The sequence below is a fragment of the Symphalangus syndactylus genome, chromosome 4 (assembly GCF_028878055.3).
Source record: "Symphalangus syndactylus isolate Jambi chromosome 4, NHGRI_mSymSyn1-v2.1_pri, whole genome shotgun sequence".
NCBI lineage: Eukaryota > Metazoa > Chordata > Mammalia > Primates > Hylobatidae > Symphalangus > Symphalangus syndactylus.
In genome coordinates this window covers 29,675,540-29,698,345 of record NC_072426.2, presented here as the reverse complement: position 1 = coordinate 29,698,345, position 22,806 = coordinate 29,675,540, and the positions used below count along the sequence as shown (strand labels likewise).

General features: G+C 32.5%; 1 protein-coding gene across 9 annotated transcripts in view; it reads left to right on the top strand.

The window, feature by feature from the left end:
• PCDH15 (protocadherin related 15) overlaps nucleotides 1–22,806 on the top strand; it is a 1,819,045-nt gene that overhangs the window by 1,246,211 nt on the left and 550,028 nt on the right. For all 9 annotated transcript variants that reach the window (XM_055274344.2, XM_055274341.2, XM_055274340.2 and 6 more), the window contains one exon: nucleotides 136–291. In XM_055274344.2, coding sequence (XP_055130319.1) covers nucleotides 136–291 — 156 coding nt within the window. The remainder of the gene's footprint in view (nucleotides 1–135; nucleotides 292–22,806) is intronic.

Below are 22,806 nucleotides of genomic sequence, written 5' to 3'. Positions count from 1 at the left end.
TGATCATTTTCTTCTAGATTATTATAATTTAAAAATAAGAATAGAAAAATGTACTGAATGAACAAGTGCTTTGACAGTGATTGAGAAGCTTTGTTTTTCATTAGTATTTTAAAAGATGCAATTTCTACATTGCAGCCACCGATGAACATACACTCCATTGTGGTGCAGGTCCAGTGCATCAACAAAAAAGTGGGCACTATTATCTACCATGAAGTGCGAATAGTGGTGAGAGACAGGAATGACAACTCACCCACTTTCAAACATGAAAGCTACTATGCCACAGTGAATGAGGTCAGTTTCTATTTACTCTCTCTCTCTGTCCTTTCTGTTGATGTATGTATCTAACTATATACAATAAATGTTTATAAATGATTCCTTTAAAATTATGAGCTTAACTGTTTAGAAATACCAAGAAAACATTAAAAAAATAGTACTCAGAAGAAATATGTGACTTCCGATGTTATTTTAGGAATTCATTTAACTATGGGAAAAATAGTTTAACGTATTTATAATAATAGATATTTTATTTTTCATCATCTTTGAAAATTTATTGCCTAGATCCATCTACATGCTTACTTAGGCATAACACGAGTTATTATTATTATCCTAAGGCATTTATCTAATACAAATACATTGTCTTTGTATTTCTGAGGTGGTCATACTAATTAAATACTGGAAGAAAATGTCTGTGATTCTATAAATGTAAAGTTATTTTCTGTATTTTAAAATCAAGTTCTGAAATATCTAAAAAATAAATATAAATCGCAACTGAATTCTTACACAAAAATGCTGATCAAATTAGAAAAATTATATTTAAAAAGTAGTATTATAACTTTTTTAGGACATGCTTGTTTGTTTTTTTGCTTTGTTTTATTTTCTCTTTTGGCTAAAATGCATAAGTGAAGAACCACTTCTATGTTTTTTTTAAAACCGTGGTTACTGTATTAATTATTTTTAGTTAATTAAGCTACAAAATATTTCTAGAATATCAATAATGTGACCTATTATGTGTATGTTAGACACATGAAAAAATGAATGACATTAATGTGATAGTACATATTTTAGCAGAACATCTTTTCATTTCAAGATATTTTTTAATCTTAAATTTTACATGCCTGCTTTATAGGAGACTAATTTGTGAATTAAACAGATCATTTGAGCCTTTAACTTCTACATTCTTTTTGAAATTACTAAAAATATTTTTTAGTTATTTCAACATTCTTACGTTCACGAAAGTTTGAAGAAATTATGTTCCTTGTAATCTGAGACTTTCTAGATTATGTAACTTAAAAATAAAATACAAACTCCTATTTAAATTTAACAAGATGAATTACTGGTCGATAAATGCTTCACCTCTTTGAGTCGCTTTTGTTTAAGGAGTTTCTACTGTAATGACAGATACTAATTAATTTCCAAGTAACTAGTTTTAATTATATATGAATGATCTTATTTTGAAATACACCCTTTGAGTTATATTTGCTTTGTTCGGTTGAGTGCTAACTTTATTTTTGGTATAAAGTGATAGGTGAATTATCTTGGGCAACAAATCTACTTACGGAATCTGTATATACATTGTGTGTGTGTGTGTGTGTGTGTATTTGTTAGTTCTGGGGTACATGTGCAGAATGTGCAGGTTTGTTACATAGGTATACACGTGCCATGGTGGTTTTCTTCACCCATCAACCTGTCATGTACATTAGGTATTTCTCCTAATGCTATCCCTCTGCTATCCCCTCACCCCACAACAGGCCCCGGTGTGTGATGTTTTCCTCCCTGTGTCCATGTGTTCTCATTGTTCAACTCCCACTTATGAGTGAGAACATGCAGTGTTTGGTTTTCTGTTCTTGTTAGTTTGCTCAGAATGATGGTTTCCAGCCTCATCCATGTCCCTAACTGCCCCTGGATCCCTGTTCATAGTTCATCTTTCTTACAGAAATTTATAATGTTCAATTTGAAGTTCAAAGCATCCTATGTGATCTGAGTATTTGCACTTCCCTCTCTAATCTTTTCAGTGCCTTGTTAAACAGTAACCTTCTCAAATATCATTTTAATCATGCAACTCTACTTTTCAAAAATTTTGCAATTTCTCATTACTGTCGGGTGTCAAAAGGTTACTTCTTTTGGCAGACCTTCAAGCTTTTCCATAATCTGACCATTTGTCAATGTATTCTGAACATTCTCAAATTCTCCCTGATAATGCCTTATCCTGTTCAGATTAACTTCCTCACAACTCATAAAGATCTCCATTTCTTAGCCTTTGCTCACACCGTTCATTTTGCCTAGAATAAGATCCTCCCTACCATGCAAGTCTCAAAATTTTGTTCGTCTTTTTTACTTGATTTATTTTTATGAAATAATCACTATTTACATGTATTGATCTTCAATTTCTTCAAACCCTAAACTCCTAAACATCAGAGTGATAAAATTATAGAAAAGGTAAAGATTTGATCTTAAACATTATTTTGAGAAGCTAGATTACTGTGCAAAGCTGTCAATATATGGTTGAACTGGTAAGTTTCTCACAATGCATTTCCTTTTAGATAACTGAGGTCATCCTATCCCATTGACACTATGGTCATATCTTCTATGGTTTGATAATATGTGTGTAGTTAATGATCATATTTTTCACCTTTGATTTTGCCCATACTCTCTATATTTACACTTTGAAAAAAAACAGTGCACTTAAAGCTTGAAATAGCATCAAAAGAAAAAATAGAAATTTAGCTATTATTCTCATTTTTCATTTGAATAGTCCTTCCTAGTATTAGTACTTAGTTTAGCCCAATGAATTATAAATTATGAATTATCTATTGGTTTAGGTGACATGAATTATCTATTACGAATTATGTATTAGGAAGATACATTAAAATTAGATACACACATACTATATATGTGTATGTGTATAAATAGATATCCCTATCTCGCCGATCTACAATGCTGTATTTATAATAAAATTAAATGAAATGAGTTTTATTCTGTGCAAGATTGCAAGGTATTTTTCACACTATTTTTCCTTTTAGTATAAGACACGAAGTTTATGCAATTAAGAAAGATCTAAATGTTTTTCCAAAAAAATCATTCACAGTTTAATAGATTGTTAATGTCAAAACATTTCACACTTCATTAAAATACAAGACAGGTATAACAAAGCCATTATCACAGATTTATAAAAGAAGCTTCCAGAATTAAAGTCCTGATTAGCCACTCTTTTTATTCACTATGAGAAAACTGAGAACTGGAGCAGTAGTATAAATTGATGGTTACAAAATTGACCACGAAGTTGGGAATAAAACTTGAGTCCTTAGGTCAATCATCCCTTCACTACTTATCAATAAACATTCTAGTATTCTAAATTATAACTACTTTCATGTACCTTATTTTACAAATAAATATGATTTACGTTTATGGTATTATATCATAATCACAATCAGCACTTTTATAAATGCATTAAATGCTACCCTCTTATGCTCTTTGTAAACATGTTCTTCTATTAGTTTGTCAAGAATTCACCAAAACATTATTAATTCCTCTATCTAAATGTTGAACATGGGTTATAACAAGGTTTCAAATGTCTTTCTCACGAGCAAGACATAAGACATTGAAGTATTTTTCTCTCTTTAAGTGAAGACTCAATTAGCTTTAAACAATTGTACCATTAAGTAAATAGTTTGCCTAGTTTCACGAAAAAATTACACAGTTTCTTATCATTCTTACCCAATTTTTGGAGGCATCTTTCTTGAGAGTGATGTCAGGTTTTTGAGGTGCATCTAACCCCCCAAAATTTATTTTGATGTAAGTAAACAAGAGCAAGTCAAGGCAGGCATAATGTTTCCTTGGGCATGTGAAGAATTTATCTCAAGTTAATATAGAGCTTATATGTGTCTTGGGTTTTAATGATCTTTTCACTGAGAAAAAATTTTTCAGTCAATATTAATTTATTTTTATCATCCTAAGGCAGACAGTAAGGAAATATAAAAACCTCTAAAGCATGGGTTACCTATAGTATATTAAAATAAATTAAAATGTATTGTTTATGGAGCTATTTCTATATTATGAGCACTGTGGTAAGCTCTTTTTATGCACATTACCTTATTTAGTCCTCACAGTAGCTTTACAAGGAAGGAATATTCCTGTTTTAGAAATGAGGAAATTGATGCTTGGAAGGTCATATAACTTAAATTAAAGCCTCCCAAAGATATCTACACACTTACCTGGCAAAAAATAACTTTGTAGATGCGATTAAGGTTACGGAAGTTAATAGGGAGATTATCCTGGATTCCTCTGGTAGGCCCAATCTCAATGTGAGCCCTTAAAAGGAAAGAATTTTCTCTGGCTAGAGTCACAGAGAGGCAAGAGAAGAGGAACTGGATAAGATGAGGCATAAGGGGAGATCAAAGACAATCTAAGACTGAGAAGGACTTAGCCCCTATTGCTGGTTTTGAACATGAATGGAGCTATAATATAGCCTGAAAAATGCAAGAATACTCTAGAAGGAATCCCAATCGACAGCTACCAACAGAAAAATAAATAAATACAGCCAATAATCTGAATGAGCTTGGAAGTCAATTCATTTTCAGAGTCTACAGGAATATAATACTACAGACATTTTGATTTTAGCTTGTTGAGAGCTATCTCTGACTTGTGACCGACCAAACTGTGTGAGAGTAAATTATATTAATTTAAGCCACAAAATTTATGATAATTTTTATGACAGCAATAGAAAACTAATGCAAAAGTTCTCTCAGTAACTGTCAAAATAAAGAAAAAAAAAGAAAGGAAACGTAAGATTTGAACATTGAAATCAGCGAAATTGACCTGATGTGTTTTAAAATGATGTATCCAACAACTATGAAATTTATTATTCTCAGGCACACAGATGGAACATATAAAATAATTTACCAAATGCTGGGTTTTCAGGGATGTATCAACATGTCCCACGTGGCAAAAATTATACAGAATGTATTTTCTAATCATCAAACAATTGAGCTTAAAATCAATAAATACAATGAAAACAAACTAGAAATGCTCCTTCTAGTTGGAAAATGCATTAAATTAAATACTTACAAATGGCCTTATTATGTGTAGAACTACCCAACAGTATTTACAGAAAGAAATACTACAGTTAAAAAGTGAGTTTGGCAAGTTTACTGCGGACAAGGTCAATTTTTTTTTTTTTTTTTTTTTTGAGACGGAGTTTTGCTCTTTTTTGCCCAGGCTGGAGTGCAATGACGCGATCTTGGCTCAGCACAACCTCTGCCTCCTGGGTTGAAGTGATTCTCATGCCTCAGCCTCCCGGGTAGCTGGAATTACAGGCACGTGCCACCACACCCGGCTAATTTTATATTTTTAGTAGAGATGGGGTTTCTCCATGTTGATCAGGCTAATTTCGAACTCCTGACCTCAGGCGATCCGCCTGCCTCGGCCTCCCAAAGTGCTGAGATTACAGGCGTGAGCCACTGCGCCCGTCCAATATTTTTTTAAAGAAATAAATTTTATACATCAGCAGCAAATAAAAAATGAATTTTTTAAAAGTAATCCATGGATAATAATACCCACTAAAATGGAGTTTTAATTATATATTTTTATTTTTAAGTTCAATTAAACTTTTATTTGAAAGAAAATATACTCTCACGTTTTGGTAGAGATATGGAGTAATCACAACTTTCGTAATTGTTGGTAGATAAGTAAATTGGCACAATTACATTAGTTATTTTGTAGCGTCAACAAAAACTGAACAGGCAGACACCCTATGACTCAGCAATTCTACTTTGTTGAATGTATCCGCAATAAATTAGTGCACGTGTATATCAAAAATCATGTTGAGAAAGATTCTTCAAAGATTTTCTATAGTAGCTAAATCTACTGACAATACAAATACACAATGATGCTGGTCCTGGATTACCGTTTGTTAGTTTCATTTGTCTTCTTAAAAACATTTCGTTATTTTGTTCTGTACTTCAGATTTCCCACCTGAAAACAAGAATGGTAGTATTAGAATTTTTGCCTCACAAGGTTCAATGAAGACACATAATAAATTTTAAAATAGGAAGAAAAAAGCCCCACAAATTTTCCTTGTATAATATATGACCTGCATATTTTGTGACTCTTGTAACAGACTATCTGAAGCTGATTGTCTTTATACCACTTATCTGCATCAATACTGCATATGTATTTGCTTTTTGTTATAATGTCTACCCCCTTAAAACTGAATCTGCATTAAAGCTGGCACTTTGTTTTTCATTGAGTAGAACAGTACCTGGCACATTACAGAAGTACTATAAGTAGGTTTATCATTAAATTAGGAATGGCACAGTCATCATACAGAAAAATATCCTATAACATATATATTTCTACATTGATGTTCCTGAGATAGAAAGCAAGAGTTTGTTTTGAGTTAAATTTATGAAGAAGCTCATATAGAGTAAATTTTTTAAAGAAATGAGTATAACCTTTCCAGATTGTTGTAATAAATTACATAGATTAAAACAAGAATGATGACCAGAACAACAAAAAACATTTTTTAAAACTTGATAAATAGGAACTATGTGAATTACGGTCTATTTATAAAACATTAGGGAGAAATTATGTATTTATTCGTTATATGACTGTCATGCCACTTGAGATTTTTTTACCCTACTTTTCATGTCCCAGAAATACTAAAGTCATTGATTAAGCAACATTAATATGATTCCCCTTTGACCAAATGTACCTTTTCTTTTCGTCGAAAGGTTTTTCTAGACGCACAGCTTTATAAGGATCAATGCAAAGGGTCCCAAGTGCTTCACAGTCAGCTTAATGAATTTGTGTTTAATCAAGTTCTGTTTCTTTCAGTATTAATAACATGAAATTTTAAAGGATGCTTCATAAATTTACATTTAAAATGCCATTCACAATTTAGGAAGGTGAATATTAGCAGTTTAAATAACCTTGAGTTTCTGGAAGAATCAAGTTTTCTGGTAAATATTGACATAACAAGCATATAGAAAATTATGTCCTGCTTACCAGGTTAAATGTCTGCAAACTTTAGATTTATAATAATTTTAATGTTTATTTTTCTTGCTCCTTTTGTCATTAGGCATACTCATTAGGAATTAATTTCATACTAGACCAATTTTAAATTTGTTCTTATCCAAATTTGTTCATAATAGGATTACTGCATAGATATATTTACCACATTTCTGATATCATATCTCCTGACTTTGAATGAAATAAAGATATTTTACAATAATAAGTGAATTCTAATAACTACCATTGAGTTACCATTTATTAATTGCATTGTGTGCCAAGCAAATTCTAAGTGTTTTCCATGAAATAACTTACTTAATACTTATAGATAGCTACCCACAGACTCAAACTTTGTGTGTTCATTGTTTTCCTTTTACAGACGAGAAAGTGTAGAAATAGGGAAGCATTAATGAATTTGCTCGAGATCTCACTGCTGATAAGTAGCCAATCTAAGTCAGTAACCAAAACATTCTCACTCCAAAACTGAGCACTTGCTCACCATATTGTATACATGCATTAGGCAAGAGACTGACAGGGCCTGAGTACATAGAGAAAATTCCATGCAGTTTTGAAAATTCGTATTTATTTCTCAAGTCTTACAATCTGAAAGTGTAGAGCATAAGACCATTAATATGAATAAATTTAATACTAATTTCAAAAAAGTTGCACTTGATTCAGTTTAGTAAAATAATCATATACAAGGTTCAGTGTTATGAGAAAAGGGAATAATCTATTGAGTCACACAGCATAGGTTTCAGTTTTAGTATGTCCACTTCCTACCTGTATAATAATGGAAAATTAATTAATTTCTAATGGACTTAGTTTTCTCAATAAAAATAAACTATAATTCTTTTAGGGTAGTTATTAAAGGTTAAAGGAAACAGAGAACGTAACATGAGACCTATGGTGCTGGGTGCATGCAATGAATAGATAGCACTCATTGAATGGTAGGAACGATGATAATGATGAGCTTTCTAATTATATCCAGCTGTTTCTGCTTTCATCCAATCATGATTCCTAAAATATTATTCTAAAAGTAATAATATTTTTCATGGTGACTATTTTCACCATGAAGCATTTCTTTTTAAGGAAATATTTCATTAAACTTTACAGTTGACCCTTGAACGACATGAATTTTAACTGTGAGGGTCCACTTGTAGGTGCAGTTTTTCAACCAAACATAGATGGAAAATACAATATTCAAGGATGTGAAACCTGTGTGGGTTTTACGGGGTCAATTAAGGACCTGAGTATGTGCAGAGTTTGGTATATACATGAATCCTGGAACTAATAATCTGCCTATACCAAGGGACAACTGTATTTTTGTTTTTACCACCTTCTTTTATGGAATAACTGTATGTCATGTCAATTCTAATTATATTTCTAGTTATATTTTTGACATAAGAAAATAAATGGTTAACATAGTGGTATAACCAAACAAAATGAAGAATAGTAAATCCCACATAACAGCAAGACAAATAAACATAGTTTTAAACTTCATTCTATTCACAGATGGGCACTTTCCCTATGATAAATTTGTCAATTCAAATCAACACAAGTTCTGATTTTTATTCTATTCAGACTTTGTAAGGTTAACAACCAGAAAATGCCCTTTAATTGATCACGAGGGGACACTGTAAAATACCTTCCTTACAAAATAATAGCTATAGGATGAAGAATAGAATGATAGGATGATGATGATGATGTAGGATCAAAATTCAGTGGCTTAAAAAGCAGATGTGATTATATGGTTATAAAAAGTTGTAATTGACTGAATATATAACCTTTGATAACTTTTCTATAGAATCCCACAAATTTATGAAAAAAATCTAAAAGGTAATGAAATGAGACCCATCAAGATGAACACCCTGCCCAACTACATGCATAATAGTTAGCTCACCATAGAGGTAATTTTTACCGAAATGCCAGGGCTTTGGTCTAGGTCCTGCTGCTCACCACACAGAAGGCCAATCACTGAGGCAACAAGCATTGACAGAAAAGAAGGATTTAATCAGGTGCTTCAGCCAAGAAGATGGGAGATTAGCCTCAAATTCATTTCTCTGGCTGACTAAAATTGCGGGTTTAAATAGCAGGGAAGAAAAGTAATCATATGTGGGAAAATGGGAATTAAGGAGGGGAAATGAAGGTCAATAGGAAGCAGGTGGTTGGTTAGACAATCAAGACAGGTAAGGGGTCTGGCATCTCATTTTCCAGATGTGGTGATCTGGTAAACTCCAGTTCCTTGATACTATCTGAGAGGTCTAATGGTTGGTTTCCTGGGAAAGGAACTCAGATAAGGCAAATGTAACTTTTGCAAGTTTCAGGACTGGGAGCATCAGTTTCTAGGTTTATTCAGAAGAAAACATAAACATCAGTTCTGTGGGATGATTAGACCAGTGTCAGTATTTCTTCTTACCTGGTATTATAATTTAATTAGTAATTGCATATTAATTTATTTCAAATGTTATTATGCTTGTTTCTCCTGATATGACATAATCATATCTTTCATCAATACCTACTGCACCAATTAGCTCTTAATTTTAAACAATGGGTTTTTAAATGTTTTAGCTTTTCTTTGAAATTTTAAAGGAATGACTAAAAACATTTTTAATGATTTTATCAATTATCAGACACACAAACAACTGAACTTCAGCCAAATGAAAGCACAGAAAAGCATGAAAATCTATCTCTTCCTCTCTGTTTACTCTCTTTCACTCTTTAAGTATATCTTATTAAATTTGTTGACAAATAATTGGTTCAATGTGCATTATATTTATAAAAATTAAATGTAATAAAAGTAAAGCTATATTGTATTTAAACATTATTTTTCTTATATTAAATGATATATTCAAGTCTTGAGCTTTGTTATAATGAAAATGTTAATGGAAGTGGTCTATTTATATTTTACATTATTTATTTAAATAATATTAGAACAATTTAGACCTAAGTGATATTTTAATAAAAGTGTAGAGTTCTCATATGTCCCATATACAGTTCCCTGATTGTTAACTTCTTAAATTAATATAGTACATTTTTTGTAACAACTAATAAACCAACATTGGTACATTATTAATTCAAATTCCTAACTTATTCAGATGGTTTTAGTTTTTACCTAATGTCCTGTTTGTTTCCAGGTCCCCATACAGAATACCAAATTACTTTTAGTTACCATGTTTCTTCAGTCTCCTCTAAACTATGATAGTTTTTGCTTTTGTTTTTGTTTTTGATGACCTTGACAGTATTGAGACTCACTGGTCAGACAATATTTCTTTCCTCTTACTCATTGATAAATAGTTACATAGAAGTAGATTTGTGTGTGTATGATAAATATATAGCATATGTTATATGTATATATGTTATATATTAAGTGTATATATACCATGTAATTATATATAGTGTATACTATATGTCATATATAAATACATAACTATTTTATACTAATGAAAATTAAGTTGCAAATATGAAACTTCTTAAGCCCATACCACTTTATTGTGTATTTCCTAAAACCAATTTTATTTTTCAATTTTTTAGTCTCAATTTTAGCATTTCCATAATATTTCCTTGACTTTCATGACCTTAATATTTTTCAGGACCAGAGGAGTGTATAAAATGTCTCTAAATTTTAATTCACCTGATATTTTCTCATGATTCATAGACTTTATGTGTGAATGTTTCAAAAATGATACTGTTTTTATCACAGTATGTAACACAAGAGACACACAGTCTATCTGTTTCATTATTGGTAGTGATGGCTTTTATCACTTTGACAAAACAGAGTCTTCCAGCTTTCCCCACTGTATTTACCAGTAATTTTGTACATAGTACTTAATAAGTATTAAAGCTCTATTGTGGGGAACTAGGTTAAGACTGTAATTACCTGTTTTTCATTAAACTTTTACCCACTATTTTTATTAGTGATTGTTGAAATATTATTTTTTGAAATATAATTGAAGAAAATGTAAATTACTGTGGTTGGCTATATTTCTTCTTCTCTTTGCTCCTTGAGCACTTATTGAATGCTTTTCAAAGTTTTAGGCAATGTTCTAGCAATAGAGATTTGATTACTAATGTAAAGGTTTGCACACTGAAATCATGGTGAATTTGGAAATTTATTAAATAATTTGCTTGCTGAGAACCAGTTTTTTTCTGATAGTAATAATTGTTTGAAGAAGAGTTTCCTAAAATGCATTTACTGGCTAATTTGATTTTATGTCTCCTTTTGTAAAATAACCCAAAATATTTTTCTTAGGGCCCAAAATAATTTATCTTTAATATGTAATCTAAAATATATGGTTTCAAATTATCTGTGAATCTTGGGTTCTGTTATGTGCCACATTTTATTTGTTTCCCTGTTTATTTCTCATTTTTTCAGAAGTTCATTAATAGTGAATTCTAAAATTTCTCAAATAACATATTGCACAGTGCTTAAGAATGGCTTAAACAGGACTCTGTGCAATATATTATTTGAGGTATTTTATAATTAAGTTGAATATATTTATCCTTCTGCAAAATAACCCGGAAGATTTTTCTTAGGGGCCCCAAATAATTTATATTTAATGAGATACATAATCTAAATTATATCCTTTCAGATTATTCACCAAGCATTAGAATAATGACATCAGGCAGAAGCTTTCTAAGCCTATAATTTCATAACCATAAAATAAGTATGATAACAAAATAAATAATGATATAAACTTGTATTGAGGATTAAAGGAGGTGATACTTTTAAAATACTTAGTGCAGGTTTTAGCCTTTTTTTTTTTTTTTTTTTGCAATCCTCCTGTTTTGGAAATATGCTTTGAAAATAGTGACAGATTTGAAAACCAAGAATTTCTCCACACATGAAGTGCAGAGATACACTTGTATACAGGCAGTAATTAGTGGAACATTATCGAGACTTCAGCTTTGTGGTGAAATTAACATTACCTCTGAATCTATCTAATTTGAGTTTTCGCTTTCCAAATCCATTTCTCATAGTTTTATGCTATTCTTTTACATTTCATTGTGGTTATATCATCTCCTTCCATTTAATACATGTATTTTGAACATCTGTTTTTATCAGAATTATTCTGGTAAATCTAAAAGCACAGATGGTATTCATGAGACGCATAACACTGACATTCCACATAGAGTCGAATATCCTTTTTTATATATTTTGTGTGTTTTGTTTATAATTTCTAGGTATAATTAAGTGATTTTTAATATAAAATAAATTATTGTTTAGAAACATGGATCATGGAGTTCAAAACTTGATATCTTCAATTGTTCAAGGAATAAAAATCACTGGACCTTCAGAAGCATCCCCATTTATGGAATTTCTTTGAATATACAGTACTGGCACTTAATCTACAGTACAGAAAAGCACTTAAAGAAAGAAATAAGACTAAAACCTAATTCCTCTTACTTGTCACCACTTTTACCTTCTATAGGATGGGCACATTCTCTCTGAGAATCAGGAAACAGGTAAAAGAGAGAAAGAGAGAAGGAGATTAAAGGAAGTAAAAGAAGCACACATTAATACATTTCTTTTTACTTTAAGCATGTAAGTGGGAATCCATTTTTTTAGCTGTTTTACAACATTCAAGTATTCAAATATTCAACAACTTCCAATTTAATAAGCTCATATGAGCTGGGCACGGTGGCTTATGCCTGTAATTCCAGCACTTTGTAAGGCCAAGACAGGCAGATCACCTGAGGTCGGGAGTTTGAGACCAGCCTGACCAACATGGAGAAACCACGTCTCTACTAAAAACACAAAATTAGCCAGGCATGGTGGCGCATGCCTGTAATCCCAGCTACTTGGGAGGCTGAGGCAGGAGAATCGCTTGAACCTGGGAGGTGGAGGTTGCGGTGAGCCGAGATTGTGCCATTGCACTCCAGCCTGGTCAACAAGAGCGAAACTCACCATCTCAAAAATAAATAAATAAATAAGCTCATATGTATATTCAACTTAAGCTTAATTGCTCTTCAGTTTTTAGTAAAGATAATTAGAGCTACTTACCATTCTCTATAACAGTAACAATTCTTTCTTATTTTAAATACACTTATCTACATGAATTTGTCTTTTATTTATTCAGAGAAAGTAACTCAATATTAATCATCTAGTTTTTATGATAAAAAATGGAATCAAGATTTTTAACACAGATACGAAAACTATATTATGTTAAAGGGAATCTGAAAAACATTAGCGAAACAGAATAAAATAGATGGATCTAAGGACAAACAACCAAAACCTTAAGTGGAGCAAAAGAAGCCAGACAAGAAAGGGTACACACTCTATTGAAGTCCAACAACAGGCAAAACTAAGGAATTTTGATTGAAGTCAAAGGCAGCTGCATCTGACAAGATAGTCTGTACAGGGATATTAGGAAATTTTACAGTGTGATAAAAATATTCTATTTTTTGTTTAGGTGTTCATTACAGGGGTTCATGAAATTGTCAAAACTCATACTGAATATTTAAGATCTCTGCATTTTGTTTAATATAAATTGTACCTTCATAAATTAATGTTAACTAGAAAAAAGGCTATAGCTCTTTTCTTATGTTTTCTTTAATGTTAATAAAGCATTACAAGAAAACTTGCACTGTATTTGAATTCAAGAATATGTATTTTTTTTATCAATTCTGGAAAGTTTTAAGATGGACTTCAAAGGGATAGTTGATTTGGAAAAATGGTTGAATAAAACAAATGTTATATTTACTAGTTAAAGTAGGACCAATATAATGGTCACAGAAACAATGATTTGGCAAACGTTATGCTTTCAATAAAGAATCGTAGATTCAGAGACATCGTAATTTCATAATTGTCAGAAAATGTTGAATTTTTCAGTAATGTTCCACTAATTACTGCCTGTTTACAAAATCAACTCTGCATTTCATGTGTGGAGAGGCTTTGGTTTCAAATTTGTTTACTATTTCTAAAGCATATTTCCAAGGCAGGGATTACTTGCAGGAATGAATGTATAACATTATTTTATCTGAGGAGAAAGTTAAAGGATGAATCTAGTTCTCATTGTTGACTAAACGTGGAAGATTCCTTCAGTTTCACTAGTAATGATAGTTTGTACAGAATGTTGCCTTATCTTGATTGGGTCTTCTAAGAGATTAATTGACATGAAGTGGTTGCCTAATACCATAAATCAGATCAATGATATTGACAATTGAAAAATAAATGTGTAGTGTTTTAACATAAACTGATATGTAACCTTGCACCACTAAAGATAATGCTTCTGTTTTATTAATGTCTATTAGTAGAAATAGAGCACCTGCCACCCTGGTAGCATTTCTTTCATCAAATCATCATTATATGATAAGTAACTGTAGTGATTAATTCTGTTTCAGCTTATCTAAAATTCGATATCCTTCAGATATTCTCCATTTTTTTCTGGGTAGGAGAAAACAGAAAACTTTTTTTCTTGAGGAAGCATGGGAGAAAGTAGAATCTCATCAATCAGATTTTAAATTATTCCTCTAGGGTGGCTCCTTTTTTGGGCAAGTTCCCAAATTGAATAACATCCTTTTGTACCAATTGTCTTCCAGTTGAAGAGGTATTATTTAAGTTGTATTTATTACATAAAAATATATGTTTTCTCTTCTTAGGACTCTCATATGGTTTCTGTTTAATCATTAAAGCCATTAGAATCTATCAGAAGGCATTGGTTTGGAATACATTTGTAAACTATTTTAAGTATTCAGAAATTATTTTTTAGTATTTTATTTTTTACTAAACTTTTTGTTTCTATGTTGATATGACACATGAGACTCCAGAAAATATGAAACAGAAAATCATTGTTACCTATCAACACAATGATATTGATGCCAGTGGAATTTTCTAACCACCAAATATATATGTACAACAAAATATTATGATTTGTGGAGGACCTTCTACCACATATCCTTCTCAATATTTTATTCCAAGTGAACAGCATACCTTCGGTTTGGTGAATATAAAGTTATTCAACTTGCATGTGCTTGCCGTGTTGGGTCCTATTATGGTTAAAGTTTCTTCATAGGCATTCTGTAGAATATTTTCTTGTAGGAAAAGTAGCAAGAGCATGGAAAGAACTAGACTTCACAGTGAAATCTACATATTTTTCTTCATGGAAGCAAGAAAAGGTGGGCAGGGTATTTTGACAATGAGCTGCCAGAACCTCTGGCCGTCCTATTGCAATTGAACAGCATAATGAATGGGTGGAAATCACCCCTAAAAGTGAGGTTATCCGAGGTACCAGGAACAGGCAGACAGAGGATGAGGATGTGGAAACAGTGTTCCAGTATGGAGGTCTTGTGGAGGATTTAGTATATTAAAATGTGAAGAAATTGTGAAAAGTTTCAGTCTCATCAGCATACATAATATATATAAAGAATAATAATTAATTGAGTTTCTACTGATGAACCAGTTTCTTCAATTGATGCTATGAAATATTTTTTAAAAAAGAAAAAAATTATGGCCTGTCTTTTTTTGTACTTTAAGTTTTAGGGTACATGTGCACAATGTATAGGTTTGTTACATATGTATACATGTGCCATGTTGGTGTCCTGCACCCATTAACTCATCATTTAACTTTAGGTATATCTCCTAATGCTCTCCCTCCCCCCATCCCCCCACCCCACAACAGGCCCTGGTGTGTGATGTTCCCCTTCCTGTGTCCATGTGTTCTCATTGTTCAATTCCCATCTATGAGTGAGAACATGTGGTGTTTGGTTTTTTGTCCCTGTGATAGTTTGCTGAGAATGATGGTTTCCAGCTTCATCCATGTCCCTACAAAGGACATGAGCTCATCATTTTTTATGGCTGCATAGTATTCCATGGTGTATATGTGCCACATTTTCTTAATCCAGTCTATCGTTGTTGGACATTTGGGTTGGTTCCAACTCTTTGCTATTGTGAATAGTGCCGCAATAAACATACGTGTGCATGTGTCTTTATATCAGCATGATTTATAATCCTTTGGGTATATACCCAGTAATGGGATTGCTAGGTCAAATGGTATTTCTAGTTCTAGATCCCTGAGGAATCGCCACACTGACTTCCACAATGGTTGAACTAGTTTACAGTCCCACCAACAGTGTAAAAGTGTTCCTATTTCTCCACACCCTCTCCAGCACCTGTTGTTTCCTGATTTTTTAATGATCGCCATTCTAACTGGTGTGAGATGGTATCTCATTGTGGTTTTGATTTGCATTTCTCTGATGGCCAGTGATGATGAGCATTTTTTCATGTGTCTTTTGGCTGCCTAAATGTCTTCTTTTGCGAAGTGTCTGTTCATATCCTTCGCCCACTTGTTGATGGGGTTGTTTGTTTTTTGCTTGTAAATTTGTTTGAGTTCATTATAGATTCTGGATATTAGCCCTTTGTCAGATAAGTAGATTGCAAAAATTTTCTCCCATTCTGTAGGTTGCCTGTTCACTCTGATGGTAATTTCTTTTGCTGTGCAGAATCTCCTTAGTTTAATTAGATCCCATTTGTCAATTTTGGCTTTTGTTGCCATTGCTTTTGGTGTTTTAGACATGAAGTCCTTGCCCATGCCTGTGTCCTGAATGGTATTGCCTAGGTTTTCTTCTAGGATTTTTATGGTTTTAGGTCTAACGTGTAAGTCTTTAATCCATCTTGAATTAATTTTTGTATAAGGTGTAAGGAAGGGATACAGTTTCAGCTTTCTACATATGGCTAGCCAGTTTTTCCAGCACCGTTTAAAAAGAGCCCGCATTGCCAAGTCAGTCCTAAGCCTAAAGAACAAAGCTGGAGGCATCACGCTACCTGACTTCAAATTATCCTAAAAGTCTAAGTAACCAAAACAACATGTTACTGATACCAAAACAGAGATATAGACCAATGGAACAGAACAGAGCCCTCAGAAATAGTGCCGCATATCTGCAACTATCTGATCTTTGACAAACCTGACAAATCAAGAAATGGGGAAAGGATTCCCTATTTAATAAATGGTGCTGGTCTGTCTTTAAAGAGCTTTCGGATGCAAATAGCAGGCTGTAAAGGGGGACCTTTTAAATTTATTTCAGTTCACTACTAACATTCTATTTTTCGATGCTACCTGTCTATTTAGGTGTGTGCTTTCTGCCATGTCTTTTGTTTGGTTTTTGTAATGATAATAAGATAGTTTTGATTTTGAGATATAGCATTTAAGAGTTATCTATGAAACATAAGGTAGGTCTCTTTATTCACAGTTTTATAACAGCACAGAAAAGATCTGAATATAATATACATATAACCACGTCTTATCTATCTATCTTTTTTTTTTTAATTGAGACAGAGTCTTCTTCTCTGCCCCAGGCTGGAATGCAGTGCCATGATCTCAGCTCACTGCAACCTCAGTCTCCTGGGTTCAAGGGATTCTCCTGCCTCAGCCTCCTGAGTAGCTGGGACTACAGGTGTGCATCACCATGCCTGGTTAATTTTTGTATTTTTAGTAGAGACAGGGTTTCACCATGTTGGCCAGGCTGGGCTCAAACTCCTGATCTCAAGTAATCCACCCAGTTCAGCCTCCCAAGTTGTGGGGATTATAGGCTTTAGCCACCACGTCCGGGCCTATTATCTATCTATCATCTATCTATCTATCTATCATCTATCTATCTATCTATCTATCTATCTATCTATCTATCTATCATCTATCTATTTATCTCTCAATCTTGCTATCTAAAACTCCTTTAAAATTGTTGCTAGGCATATATATTGTTTCAAGTGTTAATTGTAAAGAAAATGCAATAAAGAAAAATTTAATTCAATTTTATTTGCAACAACATATCCCATGTTTAATTACTGGTATGTGTTATCTTGCCCAATTTTACTTTTCTTTACTAGTGTCCATATGCAAAGTCAGACTGTGTTTTAAAGAGAATGTTCTCACATATATTCCTCTACCATGACATCAATTTACTGTTCATGTTATACTGGAGTATTAATCCTTAGAATTTTTTTTATACTTTACAGTATGTGAAGTAAAATCTATTTTTATTCATTTGTTATCATTATGTATTTTTTCATATATTATTACATTTGTTTTGTAACAAGTGAGCAATGTCACATTCAGGGATGTTGTACCTCAGTGATTAAATAACATACTTTTTACTTTAAAAAATTCTGTTCCTATTGTTCTCTACTGCTAAAGCAAGAAAGCGTTTTTTGAAAAAGTTTCTCAAACTCGCTGTTTTTATATCCACTGATTTTGGTTGCAAAAATCTAGACCAATTACAAAAAATTTACTTTGATAGCCTCTGGAAATAAAAATACCAACACCAGCACTATACTCTTAGGTGTACCAAATATTTGGTATGAACTATGTCAGACATTCTGCTAAACATTACACATATATCTTGTATTTAATCTTCACATATTTACATTAGAAATTCAAGGAGATATATTAGACAACAATAAAATATTCACCCTAGTGTTTTGTTGTTTCTGTCTGAATAACTGTTTGGGAAATAAAATTCCAAACATTTGCAATGGTGGATACCCATCACTCAGCTTCAGTAATTATTGCCAATGAACAAATTGGTTTTATTCATATTCACCACCGCTTAGCTAAGGTTATTTTAAAGAAAACTATAGACATCATATGATTTCATGTGTAGATATCTTATGTATAAATATTTACATTTAAAGGATATAGACTAATACTGAAATTTACACTTAGTGAAATATAACACAGATACAAAAAATGAACAAGATCATTATTATTTACCTCAGTGGCTTTTCAAAAGTAAACACCTAAGTGTAACAACAAACAACATCAGGAATGGAACTATTTTTCAGGTCTTCAGAAGACCAGGTTTTCAAGTCACTAAATCCTCTTACGAAGGGTTGCTTGATGTCTAATACGGGTATTAGTTTTGCTGGTTTTGAACACTAGTATAAATTGAATAGTACAGCATGTATTATTTTAATGTAATCCTTATTTTTTCAACATTATGTTTGTGATTCATCTACATTGTTATCTCAGCAATATAGTATTTAACTGTATGAAATGTCCCTCACTTTATTGAGATACTCTATTGTTGATAAACATTTTAGTTATTCTAATTTGGGTCTATTAAGAACACAGCATCGGCCAGGTGCGGTGGTTCGCACCTGTCATCCCAGTACTTTGGGAGGCCAAGTCTGGTGGATCACCTGACGTCAGGAGTTTGAGACCAGCCTGGTCAACATGGTGAAACCCCGTCTCTACTAAAAATACAAAAATTAGCAAGACTTGATGGCAGGCGCCTGTAATCCCTGCTATTTGAGAGGCTGAGGCAGGAGAATCTCCTGAACTCGGGAGGTGGAGGTTGCAGTGAGCCCAAATTGTGTGGCTGCACTCCAGCCTGAGTGACAAGAGTGAAACATCTCAAAAAAAAAAAAAAAAAAAAAAGTAAAGAGAAAAAAAAAAGAACACAGCATCCGGTACATTCTTATACATGACATCTTGGCACACATAGGTATGTATTGCTATCGGTAATACAACAGAATTCTAAGAAGAAATTCTGAATTGTGGTATATGTATTGATTCAGAGTAGTAGATATTGCCAAAGAATTTATCTGTCTAGTGACTAGATAAATTGACTCCTACCTACAGTATAAGAGTTCCAGTTGTTCCACCTTCTGGACAAAATGTGATATTTTAATGATTATTAATTTGGGGCATGATGGACATGCAGTAATATTACTTTGATATTTTAATTGGGATTTTCTGAGGTCTATTAAAAATGAGCACTTTTTTATGTTATTGTTTTAAATGTTTATTGGATATGCTCTTTTTAAATAATTTTTTATTCAAGTATCTGTTATTTTCTGTCTTAATTATGAGTTGTGTATATATTCTGGATGTGAGTTCTCTTTTGAATATACATCTTGCAAATATCTCCACTGATTGTGCAGCCTGCATTTTCACAAATTCTTAGTTTTTATGTATTGCAGTGAATCAATTTGTTTCATGGTTTATGTTCTGCATATCCTCTTAAATAAATATTTACTGATTGTAATGTATTAATAAATCAGGTATTATGCTTTCTTCTAGAAACTTTCTTATACTTTATATTTTCAGCTAGGGTCTACTGGAATTTAGGTTTTGTTTGTTTGTTTGTTTGTTTTTGAGGCAGTCTTGCTCTGTTGCCCAGGCTGCTGTGCAGTGGTGCAATCTCAGCTCACTGCAACCTCTGCCTCCCGGGTTCAAGCAATTTCCTGCCTCAGCCTCTCCAGTAGGTGGGATTACAGGCACATACCACCATGCCTGGCTGATTTTTTTATTTTTATTAGAGACCGGTTTTCACCATGTTGTCTAGGCTAGTCTCGAACTTCTGACCTCATGATCCGCCCGACTTGGCCTCTCAAAGTGTTGGGATTACAGGCATGAGCCACTGCGCCCAGCCTGGAATTTAGTTTCATGTATGTTATAAAGTAGGAATAAACACTGATTTTTTTCATGTGGATATCTAATTGACCCAGCACCATTTATTGAAAAGGCCATTACATTCCTACTGCACTGAAATTCTTTTATTTGTTTTGATGAATCAGTTGACTCTATCTGTGGGGGTTGTTTCTGAAGCAGATAACATTAGCATGCTTGTTTACTCCCAAGCCAATACCAAACTATTTATTTTTCTATAACTTTATGATAAAGTCTTGAAATCTGGTAGTATAAATCTTCCAGCTTAGTTATTGTTTAGAATCATCTTTTCATTTCTGGTCCCTATGCATTTTCATGTAAATTTGAGGATCAGCTTAAAAATTTCCACATTTATAGATACATTTGGGAACCATGGATATCATCGCCTTATTGAATCTGCAAATTATTTTTGTACGGTATCTTTCCATGTATTTAATTCTTTAATAAACAATAAAAATATGATCTAAAGTTTCTCTGAAAAGTACTTCAATCTAACTTTAAGTTTCACTGGAAGGAAATTGACTTGAAAAGGAGCTATGTGAAAAAGAATGAATCACAAAGCTGAATAGAGGAAGAAAAGACTCAAGCTTCAGTCTCACAATTTCTGGTTGATTTGGGTCTCTCAGCCACACTACAAATGAATTACTAGTATTTTCTGTTAAACATAACCAATCCTCATTATGCATGGATTCTTTTTTTGCAAATTATCCTACTTGCTAAAATGTATTTGTCACTGCAAAATCAGTATTTGCAGTGCTTTTGTGGTCATTCATAGCCATTCTCAGAGTGATGAACAATTTGGCACCCAATGCACACGTTTCTACCTGGGGTCAAATGTGGTTATACTCTGCCACTTTATTACATCTTTCATATTGCAAACAAGTATTTTCTCAGTCAATTTAGCGCCATGCATTTAACATTTTTATGCTTTTTGTCAGAGATTTTCCTATTTAACCTGGCCCCTAAATATAGTGCTGACGTGCTATCTAGCTTTCCTAAGCACAAGAAGTCTGTGATGTAACTTGTGGAGAAATTACATTTGTTAGATAAGCTTCATTCAGGTTGCATACTAATAGGATGAAGAAAATCCTCTGGTTCATGTGTCGTGACAACCTTGCTTTATGTTTTTTTTCTGTTTAAAGACACCTTATTTATGTTATCTTTTTTGATTTGTGAACATTTAACTTACCGCCTGAATGAAGCTTATCTAACAAACATTAAATATTCATACAGTTGAATACTATACTACTAAGGTAACAATGTAGATGAATCACAAACATAATGTTGAAAAAAATAAGCCTCATATGAAAAGCATACATGCTGTAATATTCCATTTATACTAGTGTTCAAAACAAGCAAGACTAATAGCCATATTAATCATCAAACTACCCTTTGTAAGAGGATTGAGTGACTGGGAGAGGTGGTCTTCTGAAAACCTGAAAATAGCTTCATGCTTGATGTTGTTTGTGCTAACACTTAGGTGTTTTCTTTTGAAAATCCACAGAGGTAAATAATTATGATCTGTTTATTTTTTGTATCTGTGTTATATTTCACTAAGTGTGAATTGTAGTGTTAGTCTATATCCTTTAAATATAAATACTAAAATGTTTACATATGAAACTATATGATGTCTAGGATTTGCTTTAAAATATTAGCCATGGGGTGGTGAATATGGATGAAACCAATTTTTTCATTGCTAATAATTATTGAAGCTGGCTGATGGGTAGCCACCATTATATATCTTTGGAATTTTATTTCTTAAGAAGTTAAAAGACAGCAACAACAAACACTATAGTTAATATTTCATTGTTTGTCTAATTTATCTTTCCTCTTCTTTTGTTTATATCAATCCAAATTTCCTCTTGAATTTCTAATGCTGTGTTCTTAACAGCCCGAAATTAGAAATAAATGTTCATCAACAATAGAGTATCTCAATAAAGTGAGAGATATTCATGCAATTGAAGACTGTATTGCCTGAAACTGTAAAATTAGTTGTAACTAGAGGCTTGCAGGAGCCAAACTCTGTATTTCCCCTAGGAGTAATGGTTCAGTATTCACTAATTCAGTGTTCGTAGGGACGTTATAGTATATAACGACTGCAAAAATGGAGAAAAACAACTCCATTTATATGAAACAGTGAATATAATGATTCTATGGAGAAATGTTGCAAATAAGATTAGTGAGGACAAATATTCTCTTTTGGTATCACTGTTTGTCATTCTTGGTTTGGCTTAAAAAAAACTACTCTCCTTTTACAGTCACATTCTAATTTCTCTTACTATTGGTGTCTTCTTGAAATATTTAAATTTCTTGTTTGTGATTTTCTTTAACTATTATATTTGCATTTATTTCTATATTTTATGTATTCCCGATAGCTATATAAAATCATTTATGGACACAGACATGAACTAAACAAGTA